Source organism: Macaca nemestrina, chromosome 4 (genome assembly GCF_043159975.1).
Source record: "Macaca nemestrina isolate mMacNem1 chromosome 4, mMacNem.hap1, whole genome shotgun sequence".
NCBI lineage: Eukaryota > Metazoa > Chordata > Mammalia > Primates > Cercopithecidae > Macaca > Macaca nemestrina.
Window position 1 is genome coordinate 29,414,436 of NC_092128.1, and position 14,294 is coordinate 29,428,729.

General features: G+C 45.3%; 1 protein-coding gene across 9 annotated transcripts in view; it reads right to left on the reverse strand.

The window, feature by feature from the left end:
- Positions 1-919: 919 nt before the first annotated feature.
- The window catches only part of LOC105471403 (nuclear respiratory factor 1), a 149,643-nt gene continuing 136,268 nt past the window's right edge, over positions 920-14,294 (reverse strand). For 8 of the 9 annotated variants that reach the window (XM_011723890.2, XM_024789577.2, XM_071094513.1 and 5 more), the window contains one exon: positions 920-2,976. In XM_011723890.2, the coding sequence (XP_011722192.1) occupies positions 2,813-2,976 (164 nt within the window). In that variant the 3' untranslated portion in view covers positions 920-2,812. Of the gene's footprint in view, positions 2,977-13,746; positions 13,804-14,294 lie in introns of all 9 variants that reach the window. The other variant, XM_024789576.2, reaches the window with a different exon arrangement.

Consider the following 14,294-nt stretch of genomic DNA (forward strand, 5'->3'; position numbering starts at 1 on the left):
CTAATCATGATCACCAAGAAAGCGGCCAAGACACCCAACAATATAAAGGAAGGGGTGGTGGGGGTGGCAGCAGGTCATTCCAGGCTGAGGCTAGGGTATGCACAAGGGTAGAGGTGCAGGCCACTGGGGTCTAGGAAGGTCCTAAGGATGGGGCAGGAGGAACAGCTGGAGAGATGACAGATGCCACATTAAGAGAGTAAGCCGTGTGAGAAACCAGGGAGTGAGGATGCAGGGGGACAACTCATGGCTTGAGGCTTCTGCTTGGAGAAAGACAATTCACTTTAATAGTAATTCCCAAGATGGAGAGGCACCATCACTTACCCTCATTTTTTTTTTTTTTTTGAGATGGAATCTTGCTCTGTTGCCCAGGCTGGAGTGCAGTGGTGCAATCTCGGCTCACTGCAACCTCTGCCTCCTGGATTCAAGCGATTCTCCTGCCTCAGCCTCCTGAGTAGCCGGGATTACAGGCGCCCGCCACCATGCCCAGCTAATTTTTGTATTTTTAGTAGAGACAAGGTTTCACTATGTTGGCCAGGCTGGTCTGGAACTCCTGACCTTAAGTGATCCACTCACCTTGGCCTCATGAAGTGCTGGGATTACAGGTGTGAGCCACCACGCCTGGCCTAGGATTTTTTAAATTAGATTTTTCTCCCAGAACATCAGTGTAAGAAAACAAGTTATATATGAAATGTATGAAACACAGCTGGTCTGGTGATGAGGCTCGCAGGGGGCTCTGGGCAATCTTCAGTGTCTTCTTTACGGAGGTCCCCAGCGTCAGAGTGGCACAGGTCGGAGACCACTGATCTCAAGGAGGACTACGTTTTAGAAAGTAGAACAAGCTGCCCCAAGATGGAGTTCCTTTTGCCTAAGAAGCCAGGTGCTCCTATAGAGACGAACAATTCCACTTCCCGTTGCCACATTTTGAACTATTTATTGAATGAGGCAGTCAAAGACAGAATGGGAAACAACACAGAATCCATGCTCGGCTACTGGGGTTTTGCTTTTTTCTTCGTCTTGGCAACTTCTCAAACTATTTGGAGGTTACTTCACCACAAAGGAACATGGACTTTAAAGTCCCTGGACAACTTCACAATGACGATAAAAAATAATAATTAAAAAAATAACACATTGTAGAACTAGGACTATTTATATGTAAATTTCCCTCCCCTCCCCCCATTACGTACAGAAAAGAACATATAAAGAACATTAGATAGTTTTATATAAAACAAGCAAATACAAGAATCTGAAACTTCTCTCAAAGGTTGAGCAAGACGTGGAGAATCTTTTAATGTCGCATTAAAAAAACACATTAAATACACTATCACACACGTGGGGAGAGCTGGGAGGAGGGAGGAGGAGCTGTTCCTGTACTCAAGGAGCAGAGATTTGACCTGTCGAAAAGTCAGGTGAATTCAGCCACGGGAGACTCAGGGCTTGCAGCTGCGAAAGACAGAGTTAACGGTTATCAAGAACACCCAGTCAGTCAACACCCCCGAAGAGGCAAGCTGCTCCCAGCCTGGGCCTCCAGCTGCATCCAGGAATATGGGCCTCCAGGAGTCCCTTCTGAAGCAGGGCCTGATCCAGGAACACAGCAAACACCCTCAGCCGTTTTCTATGGCCAGGTGTCCCTTCTTCCCTTCCGTGTACTGACCAGGCCCAACCAAGCTTAGCTTCCAAGATCACACAAGATCGTGGACGTTCGGGGTGCTGTGGCCACAGACCAGGTGTCCCTTCCTGTTCGTTCCAGCGCCTCCTCTGTGAAGCTACAGACAGCTAGAGAAAATTGCTCCCACAGGTGTATCCTGGTCTAGGAAGATTTTCCTTTCCTTCCTTTCCCTTCCAACCCCTCCAACCCCCTTCCCATCCCCTCCCCTACCATGCACGCACACATACAAGCACACTTACACGCACGCACTCCTCAAACCCCTAATACTTCTGTTACCTTCAGTTCATATATACGAGCAATTCAGGACTGACCTTAAAACCAGAGCAACATTTTAATAGTCATGAGATCAAGAAGGATTCCTGGGAAGGAGAGGAGATGGGAGGCTGAGGCCCGGGAGCTTTCGAGACATTCATCTGCCTGTGGCAAGGTCAGCACCTGGGCCAGCCCGAGGAGCGTCTCAGCTGGCAGACCACGCAGCCCCTGGACCTTGCAAACACATCTCTGACCCACCCCATGCTGGAGCCTCTTTCCTCAGGCGAGTCCAGCACGGAGAGTTCTGTGTGGCCACTGGGAGGCAGCTTTGGTGAAGGGCATGGTCACCTCCGCCTGAGTTTGTCAGTAGCTCAACGCATGACCCTGGTATGAACAAAAACTGGGTGACTGTGTCTGGCCACGTACCCTACCACCCACTAAACTGGGTGAATTATTGTTTCCACAGCTCACCTTGATTTCATACAGATAATTCCATGCGAGTTTCATACATATATATATATGTATATATATACTTTATATATATGTAAATGTGTATGTCCATATGTACACATATACATATATTCACACTCACACATACACACACATAAGTATACACACACATTTCCGCAGAAAGAAGTCCTGCCACAATTTGGCTTTTTTGGGACAGTGAAATTGACAACGCAGTTTCTTACTCCACCAATCCCAGAAAATCAAGAGTGGTGCTTTAAAAAATGCAATTCCAAAATCCGCTGCCTTTCTTCCTTTTAAAAAAAAAAAGGTTAACAAAACTTTTCTTCCAAAGTCGAGAGACTTAATTCCATTTGATTGCACCTCTGCAAACGTGTAAAAAATTTTGAAGTAGACTAGAAAACGATGCCATAATATGGCTGTATGTCACTGTTCCAATGTCACCACCTCCACAGCTTGGCCGTCCATGGTGACTGCGCTGTCTGATATCCTGGTGGTCACAGGGGCCATGGCCACCTGCACTGGTCCGTTGCCCTGGGCGAGGCTGGTCACCACAGTCTGGTACATGCTCACAGGGATCTGGACCAGGCCTGGAGAGACAAAGAGAAGACCGTTAGTGGGGCTCAGGCTCAAGTTCCCGGATGCTGGCTCAACGGGGGCATCCAGCTCTTGCCTTTGAGGTATTGTGGTCACCAACCCCAGGTGATCACATACCCATGGCCCAGGCACAAAGACATCCCTTTCCCACCCATTAAAATTTTTTTCATTAATTTTAAGATTTATAATTGATATATAATAACTGTTCATGTTTATGGGGTACAATGTGATGTTTCAATACATGTATACATTGTAGAATAATCAAATCGAGATAATTACCATATTAATCTCTTTAAAGATTTATCTTTCATTGTGGTGACAACATTCAAAATCTAGCTGTCTTGAAATATAGACCTCATTGTTACTCACTACAGTCACCCTACTGTGTAACTGAACACCAGAAGTTTTATTCTTCCTTTGCACCTGCTGGCCAACCTCTCCTGCCCCCGTCCCCAACCATTCCCGACTCTGGTAACTATTATTCTACTCTCTACTTCTATGAAATCAACTTTTTTCCATTTTAACTTTTATTTTTTATTTTTATTTTTTAAAGAGACAGGGTCTGGCTCTGTAGCCTAGGCTGGAGGACAGTGGCGTGACCACAGGTCACTGCAGCCTCGAACTCCTGGATTCAAGTGATCCTCTCACCTCGGTCTCCTGAGTAGCTGGAACCACAGGCATGTGCCACCATGCCTGGCTAATATAATTTTTTTTTTTGAGATGGAGTCTTGCTATGTTGCCCAGGCTGGTCTTGAACTCGTGGCCTCAAGCGATCCTCCCATCTTGGCCTCCTGAATAGCTGGGATTATAGGCGCAAACCACCAAGCCTGGCCATTTTAATTTTTTAAAAACAGACTATCAGGAAAGAAAAGTTTGGAGGAATTGTGGAAACATGCCTTAGGGTAGGGCCTCCCCAGCTTGCCGTGAGAGGGCCCTGCCTGCCTCTGCATCTAGGAAGCACAGGCCTGTCAGGTGTGAAATGTCCCCGGCCTGTCTTCTCCCTCTCAGAACAGGCCACCATTACTTTTCTTTGATATTTGGCTACACTGCCTTTTTCAACCCTCTTTCTGCCTATGCTCAAGTCTCTCTCAGCCTGAAAAGAAAAAACTTGTCCCTCTCCTATCCTGTCTTCTGGCCACTGCTCCATCTATGTGCCTTCCTTCATAGTCAAGCTTATTTTATTTATTTATTTTTAAAGCCTAGGTCACTTGTTTCCTGAGTTTTAGATTTCACACACCAGTAAAATGCAAAAACACATTTTGGTGTCAACTTAAAAAAAAAAAAAAGACCCCATCTACTCCCTAATATCACTATTATTTCAGAGTAGAAAGGATGGCTTAAAGGAAGAAGCACATAACCTCCATAAAGGTAGTCCAGCCTAAAAAGGGAAAGCTGATAACTTAATATATTAAAAAAAAGGATTCCCAGTAAGGCAGTAACTAATCTATACATCAATCTCTCTTCCTTCTGAAACTACAATTACAGTGAACGAGGAAAAAAGGATATAAATGAGGGATGTCAACATTTTTTTGGAAGATGCAAAGCAAATGTGAAATGGTTCTGATTTATCAGAGAAGTGGAAGGGGCAACTCCTATGCTCACACAGGGCTCAGGACGTAGAGGCCTAGCTACTGCAGAAAGGGATGAGGCCAAAAATGAGAATGAGTGGGAAGTTTGAATTTAATTGATTAGACCAACCCCAACATCTAGACCTAAAGACCTTCGCTGACTGGGCCTCTGAGGTTCACCCACTCTATTGAAAAACTGACCCAGAGAGACCCCTTTTAGTTCTTTTTGACATTTAAATCATAGGGTACTTTGATGAAGATAAAAATTAATTTAAAAAAGGGTTGTCAAAATATTTTCTAATGCAAAAAATCAAATATAAGATTTTATTTTCCAATGTTAAATTGTAATGTAACTGTTTTCTAGGAGCAAGTTCTGCCAGTTTAGGGAAAAGGGATAAGCATTCGACGATGCAATGAGACTTCATGACGTGAGACTTGCTGTTCGGGTGACAGATCACTAGAAACCCTGGCTCCTCTGGTGTGCCCTCACACAAATGGAAGACGTGGCCAGTCGCCCCCACACTTGCAATGCAGACCTGAAAGGAGGAGGAGAGAGGCCAGCCTCTATGTACACATGGGCATGGGGGAAAGCAGGCTGAAGGGCCAGACCTTGGCCTACAAAACTGTGGGCTTCAATTTCTTTCAACTAAACCTTTGCAAATGGCTCTTAACTGTCTTTAATCAGTCCCTCTTTCAGTTCACCCCTTCCCAGTCACTCAAATTATCTTTATTATTATTTTTTTATTTTTTAAATAGTGATGAGGTCTCACTATGTTGCCCAAGTTGGTCTCGAACTCCTGAGCTCAAGTGATCCTCCTGCCTCAGCTTTCCAAAGTGCTAGGATTGCAGGCATGAGCCGCCACACCCAGCCAAATTATCTTTCCATAATATGTTACTCTCCTCATCTCAAACATTTAAATTCCATGGTTTTAAAAAGGTTTCCAAAGCTTATAATAAAGCTCAAATGATTTAGCATGGTCTTCAAGGCCTCTCATGATTTGCCCTGGTCCATCTTTCCAGTCTCATCTCCCTCACTCTGTCACAGGTGCCCTGTGCTCTAGGTGCCCCCCACCCCCAGACTACTCTCAGTTCCCCCAATCTATCAGCCACACTCTTTTGGGCCTGTGCTCAGGTTATTCATGAGATAGACTTATCCCACACTCCTTCCCTTTACACTGGGGTCAGCTTTCCCTTCTTGTGGAACCTGCCCCATCCCAGCCTCATCAATGCTGGAGCAGCCTCCTCTGGATTCTCAGGAGGCCCAGGGACAGCCATGGATAAGCCGGCTGGGCCAGTTGATGCATGTCTGCAACAGGCCTTCCCACTTGACAGAGGATTCTTTCAAGATCAGGCCTGGCTCTGTCTTATTTCATGTTCCTCATAGTATGAAGTACAAAGTGTGCCACAAGTTGCTATCAGCATAGCCTCAAGGGCCATGTACTGCAGGCCTCAACCAGTGTGCAGCTGGGCCCTCTCCCCAGCGTCTAGATTCAAGGCATGGGCCTGAGTATATATATGTGAAGACCGTACAACCCCGTCAGTCCCCTGCCTCCTCCCAGTGTATCATGATCATGCTCTCCTCTGGTCAAACAGGCAAAGTTAATGAAATCACCCAAAATGCCCAGTGGCAAAGCCAAGACACCTGTGTACTCCTCCAGGGAACCCACGTGCTGGCAAGTAGCAAGCAAAACCAGAAGCAAAGGTCAGCTTCATTTCACTGCTCTTGCCTCTGGGCTCCATTCAGTTCCAAAAGCTCCAGGCTTGGGGAACAAGTCTGCTGTGCAAACACAGTGACTACAGTGTGCAGGGAGATCTTTTCTAACAGCAACCATCTGGGTTAGGGCTGGTGTGAACACAAACTAAAAGAATTGCCAAAGTTGAATTTCTTTCACCCTGGCTGTGATGTGTTTGGGTTTCCTGTGATGTGGGCCCATGCCCAGTTGGTAAAATAGTTTTTATAGTATCACGGAAGATTTTCCCCAGAATAAAATGAAGCAAGGTTCTAATGCAAAAATCTTATCTATTGGGTGATACTGCCATCATCAGAATGATCTTCTGAATATCTGACCTGATCTTGCTGTTCTTCACAATTCTTCAGTGGTTTCTAGTGGCTCACGGGATATCAAGTCCAAACCCCTTTGCAGGTATTTAAACTCTTCACGTCGGCCACTGTTGTTCGGTTAAGCCTGGTGATCCACTAATCCCCACTCACTTCACACGCCAGCCAGATGAACTACTTGACTGAGGTTCTCCAAGCACACACCTCCATGGCTTGTGCCTGGAGGGGGCTCCTCCCCTTCCTCCGAGAGCTAGCCCCAGCCTCTCTCCTCCCCATCTTGGGTCCTCTTCTCCCATGCTCCTCCTCGGCATTCTGTACAGGCTCCTTGGAGGCAGTGGCCTCATTCATCCTCACTGCTTGCATGTCTCGTCCCCAAGGAGATTGTAGATTCCTTAAGGGAGGGATTAAGTCTCCATCTTTGAGTGGCCAGCAGTCAGCAGGTGCTGGAATGTTTTCTACTACCATGAATGAAACCTGCCTTCTAAGATTTAACATGTGTCCCTTTTAGGGACTGCGTGATTAAGGTGGGTGAGCCTTAGGGTGATGAGGCTGTTTTGGAACAAGAGCTTCCAGCCAAGAAAAAAAGCAACTTAAAAAATACTACATTCAAGACTCATCCAAATAAAGCTGGTTTTGAAAGATTCCATCTTCTGTACTCCACCCCAGACAGGGAAGAAGCACATTTGGCCATACCTGGGTGAGGACATGGTCCCCACCCAGAGCTCCCAGGGATGAGTAACTGGTGAGGACAGCCACACACCTTAGAAGCCCAGGAGAGGGAGGCCATAATGGGAGTCATTTCATAAACTTGCATGCCTTGGAACCCCAATTCCGCTATTTTCTACACAGTTTCTGTCTACTGCCACCTTAAATAAATGCATGACCATCCCACTGTAGGGATTTTAAGACCTCTCTCTCTCTCACACAGCCATTTTGACATGGGATTAGATTAAATCGCCTCAGTGTCTCTGACCTAGCAGCCTTCATGTCCCTGGCAAGGGAAAGGGGGAGGGGCTGGAGGCCTGGAAGCCCAGCGTGCACTAAGTCGGGCAGCTGCCCTTGGAAGAGAGATGATTAAATGCTGAGGTACAGTAATCAGGCTGGGACTGTCCCCGCATCTGCTCAGCCTGCCCCTGATTAGCCCTAATCTAGAGGCGCATGTTAATCCAAGCTTGTATTCTGGGTCATTTCAATTGATTAAGCAACAGGAAGCCCTTCGTGTTCTACTTTAAGGGGTGGAAGCACTCCTTTTTCTTTCTCACAGGGCCCCTGTAGAGTCCTGGTAATGAGACCCTTGGCCTCAGTACAGCCCCTTTCCGAGCCCTCTCGCCCCTGCTGCATGTCACTTGACTTCTGCTGAGACCCTAGAGAAGTCACAGGGCAGGGCTCCTTCCCTTTCACGAGTCAGAGCCAGAACCAGGGGCTCATCATAAAGGCACATACTTCTAACGTCCTGAAGATTTTAGTATTTCAGAGCTACACACAACCCTAGAGTTCACTCAGTTTAGTAAATACAACCCGTCTTTTTTTTTTTTTTTTAACTCAAAAGTAAACATAAAAATTTTATTTAAAAAAAAAAAACCCTCAACACAGATCAAAGGAGGGCTGATTTTGTTCCCCAAATGACTGAGTTTATGGTAAAGTCAGGGGCCCAGGCCTTTGATTTGGGAGTTTTCCCATATATTAGAATGTCCTTAACACTTAACACTAGGGCCAGGAAGGACCTAGAAGGGAGAGAGAGGACTGTCCTCTTTGGGCCCCCTGCTGCTTTTCTTCTCAAGCTTCATGGTAAAGTTTATAGAATTGGTCAAAATGGAAAAAAGGTCAAAGGTGACTCAGAAAGTTCAGGTGCCAACACAAAGATTTCCTCATCAAGCAGCAGTCGAACCCAAATCTCTGGAAGAACTGGCTGCAGGACCACGTTTCCCTGTCAAGGACAATGAGGCCTGACATGGCTCTATTTTTTTTTTTTTTTTTTTAATGAATATCATTCTTGAGCCAAAATGGGGGAAACATGCTTTTCCCAAGTCTCCACTCTTCCCAAATAAATGGCAATAACATTCTTCTAGTTGCTCAGGCCAAAAGCTCTGAAGTCATCCTTGACTTCACATTCAACGCACCAGCTGATTCTCTCCCTTCAAATACAGACCCCAAATTCAACACTTTTCCTCCTGCCTCCCTGGATAAACGCTACCATCTCTTGCCTTCCTTTGTAATCACGCTACTTTAGCACTTGCCAGATGGATCTTTTAAAACTTCCATACAAAGTGATGCCTCTCAAATCACATTACATGGGTGGCAGATTATGACGTCTACTCATAAGCCTGGCCTTGCACGCAGCAAAACAAGGGGCCATGGTGGTCTGTCTCTGATGGTGGCACCAGGGGAGCACTGTGGTAGACCATGGGCGCCAATGAGAGTTGCTTTAAAGGTTAGGGTCACAGCCTTGCACACTCTGGATTTATCATTCATGAGCCAATCTACTCTCTTCCAGATCTCTCCTGGGGCAATGAGTTTCATCACTTGCCTATTGTGTAATGGAATTTACACACATACACATATGTGCATGTATATGTGGAATTGGAATTTATTTATTTTATTTGAGGGAATTTATTTTTCCCAAGGCTAACTTCTTTCAGTATTCAGTATTATTGGATGAATAAGTATATATATCATGGTTAACATCTTAAAATATTGTTTGGCAAAAGCAATCCCATAAAAAAATTACTTTGCTTTCTCCGATCAGGAAAATAAAGTCCAAATAGCTAATAGTTGAAGGAGTTTATGTAGCCTTTCCCGCAAGCACCGTACTCTATCCCCTCATTACAATCACATGTGTCCCCTGGATGCCATGTGAACTTCCTCAGGCAGGTCCTTCTGTCTGGAATTAGGCCCTGCCAGTCTCAGGCCAGTTTTTCTGGCGGTTTCCACATGGTTCATGGGGTTGCCTCTGAGGGGACAGCCCACCTGGTTTCTCCCTCCTGTGACTTTATTGCCGCCACTATTCATTTGGCTCAGGTATGTGCTGACCTGTTCCCAAGGAGTTGCTGCTGTTCTTTTTATAAATCTGCACGCTTGCATTGTTGGCAGGACTTTTTTTTTTTTTTTTTTTTGAGACGGAGTCTTGCTCTGTTGCCCAGGCTGGAGTGCAGTGGCATGATCTCAGCTCACTGCAACCTCTGCCTCCCAGGTTCAAGAGATTCTCCTGCCTCAGCCTCCCGAGTAGCTGGGATTACAGGTGCGCACCACTATGCCTGGCTAATTCTTGTATTTTTAGTAGAGATGGGGTTTCACCATGTTGGTCAGGCTGGTCTTGAACTCCTGACCTGGTGATTCACCTGCCTCGGCCTCCCAAAGTGCTGGGATTATAGGCGTGAGCCACTATGCCCGGCCGAGGACTGTCTTTTAATGCTGAGCAACTTGAACACAGGAGGTGCTCAATAATTGGATACGATATGAAAATGAATCATTGATCATACTCTTCATGATTTTCAGAACCCTTTAGTCTTGCCCTCCACAGACTGAACAGCCTTAACGCCTTTTACTGTGATCCAGAATGAAGTCGAATTTTCTCCACAACCACATTCTCATGGTGCTGTAGGATCAGGTGCATTTTATGTGAGAAAAAGTAGGCTGTTTGTTTCCATTAAAGGCTTCGCAGTCAGAAAGACCTACATCTGAATCTTGGTTCTGCTGTTCAATGGCTTATGAGCCTGTTTCCTCATATGTAAAATGGTGATCACTCATCTTACAGGGCTGCTGAACTAGATGGGATGACACATTAAAATCTATTACAGTGCTTGGCACATAGTAGGTATATAATAAACGCCACTGCTTTTGAAAGATGACTCTGAGTACGAAGTTTGATGAAGTCTGGCTGGGGTCACAGATGTTAGACTAAAGCTCTCGGGAAACAGAAAGAAAAGCAGAGACAACACAGGTCTCCTTTCAGCAGTGATTTTCTCCTGCTAGGAAGCACATCATTCGCCAAAGGCCTTCAAAGATGTAAAGATTAAAGATAAAAGCCATGAAATCAGGGCAGATGGACTGGCAGGCGGCTTCCCTTCTGAAACACAGCGATGGTCAGAACTGGCACTGCACATGACGTAGATGAAGCAGTTGCTAATCGAGTGCATTTGTCAATAAGCAACCAGGCGAAACCACTCCTCCTAACCAATATTAAGAATGTGAAAAATACGATCAGAGCAGTATGATGTGATGTCATCACCCTGATACGTTTCTGAAGTCCTCCAGAAACTAACAGGCTTTAGCCTAGCAGAGCACAGGACTGCAGGGCTGTCGAAGTTATCCAGCACCATGGCAGGCCCTCCTCCCCTCACCCCACGACAAGATAGAGCAGGACAGACAGCCTGAGGAAGAATGGGCCTTTCATTTGCCCTCACAGTCTGGGAAACCTTTGGGAATTGTTGTTTGCTGTAACTGAATCTTTCAGCCCGAAGGCCTTCCAAGTTGGTCATGGAAATATCTTTAGTTGGGAGAAAAATATTGATGGCTGTTGAGAGAAAAAGAGAGAGCTAAACAAATAATAAACATGACAGTTGGTGGAAGAGAAATAATTCTTAAAACCCAAAGGAAAATTTACATTATGAAATGCCTTCTTTAGTTTATGAACATGAACGCTAACTATGTACATCAAGGAAATACTGGCCCAAATGGGAACCGGGACCATGATTAGAAAGGAGGGAATACATGAGTAAGAAATGAAATTATGGATTATATTGCTTGAGTTTTTAAGGAGCCAGCAAGGGTATCTATAGGTGTTTCTAGGGGTGACAGGCAGGAAGGAAGTCCTTTAAAAATCTTCCATTTACAGGCCTGGAAAAATATTTACATCAGTGGCTGACGTCTAAGGAAAGCCACTATATGAAGAAAAACAGGCATGGTATGTGCCAGTATAGAAGTGGAAGAAGATAACAGGAAATCAGTAAAGAAGCTAGTCTAGCAGGCAGACATCAGTTAGGCTGACGATACCAAGGACTAGAAGGAAAGAGGACATATGTAGGGCAAGAAGAGGAAGGTCATGAAGAGAATGTCAATATCAAACAAAAAGGAGGTCCAAGTAACCTCATGATAGTAGGGCAAGTGGGGAAGAGAAAAAGCATTTCTTTCCCAGTGGTTCTGTTTCTGTTCTATTAGCTCCTTCTGGGACATTTAATCTCCCTTTTCCGCGTTTCCTAAGTCCAAGGCTTTTGGGTACATTTGGAGGATTTATGGATTAAAATATGTCTTACATCTGGCAAATACGGAATATTCTCATGAAGCCAAGAGCAGCCTCACAGGTGTCTTGGTGCACAGGGTGATTTTCAGCACCCAGTGTTTTCTTCTCTCTTGTTGGACCATCTCAAGACTAAGAAAAACTGCTTTCTGGAATAACATTCAAAGGAGTGACTCTGGTTGAGACCGGGTCACTCTATCTTTTGCCTGATTTTGCAGACCACCAGGAAGCTTTTCATGCCCCGCATCCCACAGGCCAAATATTAAAACTGAATTCATTTTTACTTTATAAGTAAAGATATCTCAAAACCTATTTTGGAGATATAATATCATGATTTCCTCTTGAAATTACTAGAGATGCCCAGGAGCATTATGAAATCAGGGTTCTGTGTTTCAGTATTCAGAACCACCATGGTTTATTATTTTGAAAATTGAGCTCCCAATGTGGGGATGAACAAGCTAACTGCAAGGCCTGTTGACCCTGCCAATAAGGCTTTAAACTGAAGACGGCAGGAGAGAAAGCATTCTGCTAAAGCTTGTGGAATATGCCTGTGCTCTGGAGCAGCGGTCCCGAGCATTTTTGGCACCAGGGACTAGTTTCGTGGAAGACAATATTTCCATGGATGGGGGGTTTGAAGGAGATGGTTTGGGGATGAAACTGTTTCACCTCAGATCATCAGTTCACAATAGGGTTCGTGCTCCTATGAGGATCTGATGCCGCTGCCGATCTGACAGGTGGAGCTCAGGTGGTGATGCTCGCTCACCTGCCACCCACCTCCTGTGGTGCCAGGGGTTGAGGACCCCTGCTCTGGAGGACATGTGATCTGGCTACAGAGAAGGGCAAGGGGTACCCAGTAAATTCCCAGAAGAAATCACTAGGAAGAAGGGTGGGAACAACACTCAGGTTGAGGTGTGTGTGCCAGAGGATGGAGATGCAGAGTGCACCAATACTTTAAAATGGAAAGTGGAACCCAGATGACAAACAGAAGAAGAAGAAGGTCACCAGGAGCCTGCAACAGTCAGGTGCAGAAATGAACAGCAGGTACAATCAGGAGTTACTCAGAGTTAGGAAGGGAGATTTGTTTATTTTTCTGTTATTATTATTTTCAAACTTTTTCTTTTTTTTTTTTCAAACTTTTTATGATGGAAAATGTCAAATAGGTACCAGGAGAGGGAGGAATACAGCGAACTCCCGTGTGCCTGTCATCCAGCCCCTGCCTCTTCTATCTGAGCAGGGATACGCTGAGGCAAGGAAGCTTCCAAAGATGTGACTTTTCATCCCCTCACTCAGCATAATCTGTAGAGCACCATTTAGGAAAAAGCCACAGAAAAACTAAAACTTTTTAAGAGCACATAAAGGGCAGAATTAAATTTGTTCTGGGCAGTGAGACACCTGAAAAAAGCAGATCCGTAAGTGTAAATAGACAGTAATGGGGCTTTAGAATCAGATGGAGAGAAATCTATCCCAATAAACTTCATCAAATTTCTCTCCTGCTTTTCCTGTCTGAACTGTACTTAGCATAGCCAAATTGTTAATGGGGACAAGTTCTTTATAAATAAAGAATCCCAACTAGAGGTGGGAGGATCACTTGAGGCCAGGAGTTCGAAGCTGTAGTGCGCCATCATCGTGTCTGGGAACAGCCACTGCACTCCAGCCTGGGCAATGTAGTAAGACCCTGTCTCTTAAAAAAAAAAGAATTCCAGCTAATCAATGCAAAGGAAACATTTAACACTAGAAAAATCCGATAATCAATGGTTACTAAAACGATCAGGTGACCGAGTGAGGGGGACTGCACAGAAGAGGAATCCCACCAACCATGCAGGAAGCAGCGCCTGGAATGACAGCCTCACAGTGACTCTATCCTCCAGCTGCTTCCTTCTTTCCCCAAAGATGAACCCACCTGTGGCTTTGTCAGTCAGGATCCACTTGCGACCTGCACGATCTGCCATAAAGAGGCCTGACAATAACACAGAACTGTTAAAAAAAAAAAAAAAAAAAAAAAGCACCGGGCAAGATGGGCCACCAGCCCCGCTGCGGCGCTGCAGCTTCCCATGCACATCCGGTGCAGGGTGCACAGCCTCGCTCCTTCCACCCCTGAGGAAAGCCTTCGGCAAGCATGCCAGCACCAAGTGCTAATGTGCACTTAGACCACCAGATTTTAGTTCAGTTGAAGGGAGAGGAGGTCATTTCCCTCATATTTCCCCCTTGCCATTGGAATTTGTGATGTGATTTTCTTGTAGCACTTACCTTCCTAATTATGTCTTCTTTAAGCTAATGTGAAAACTAATTTGTATTCCCTAAGTACCCAGCAGCTGGGTCGGGGCGGAGGAGATGGTCCAGGCTTATACTGGCTCGCTCAGAGAAATTGCCCAAGGATTTAAAATGTGTCATGAGTAATCTGCATGACAGATAATCTGTAGGTAACAAGTAAGAGTTGACTATATTCAC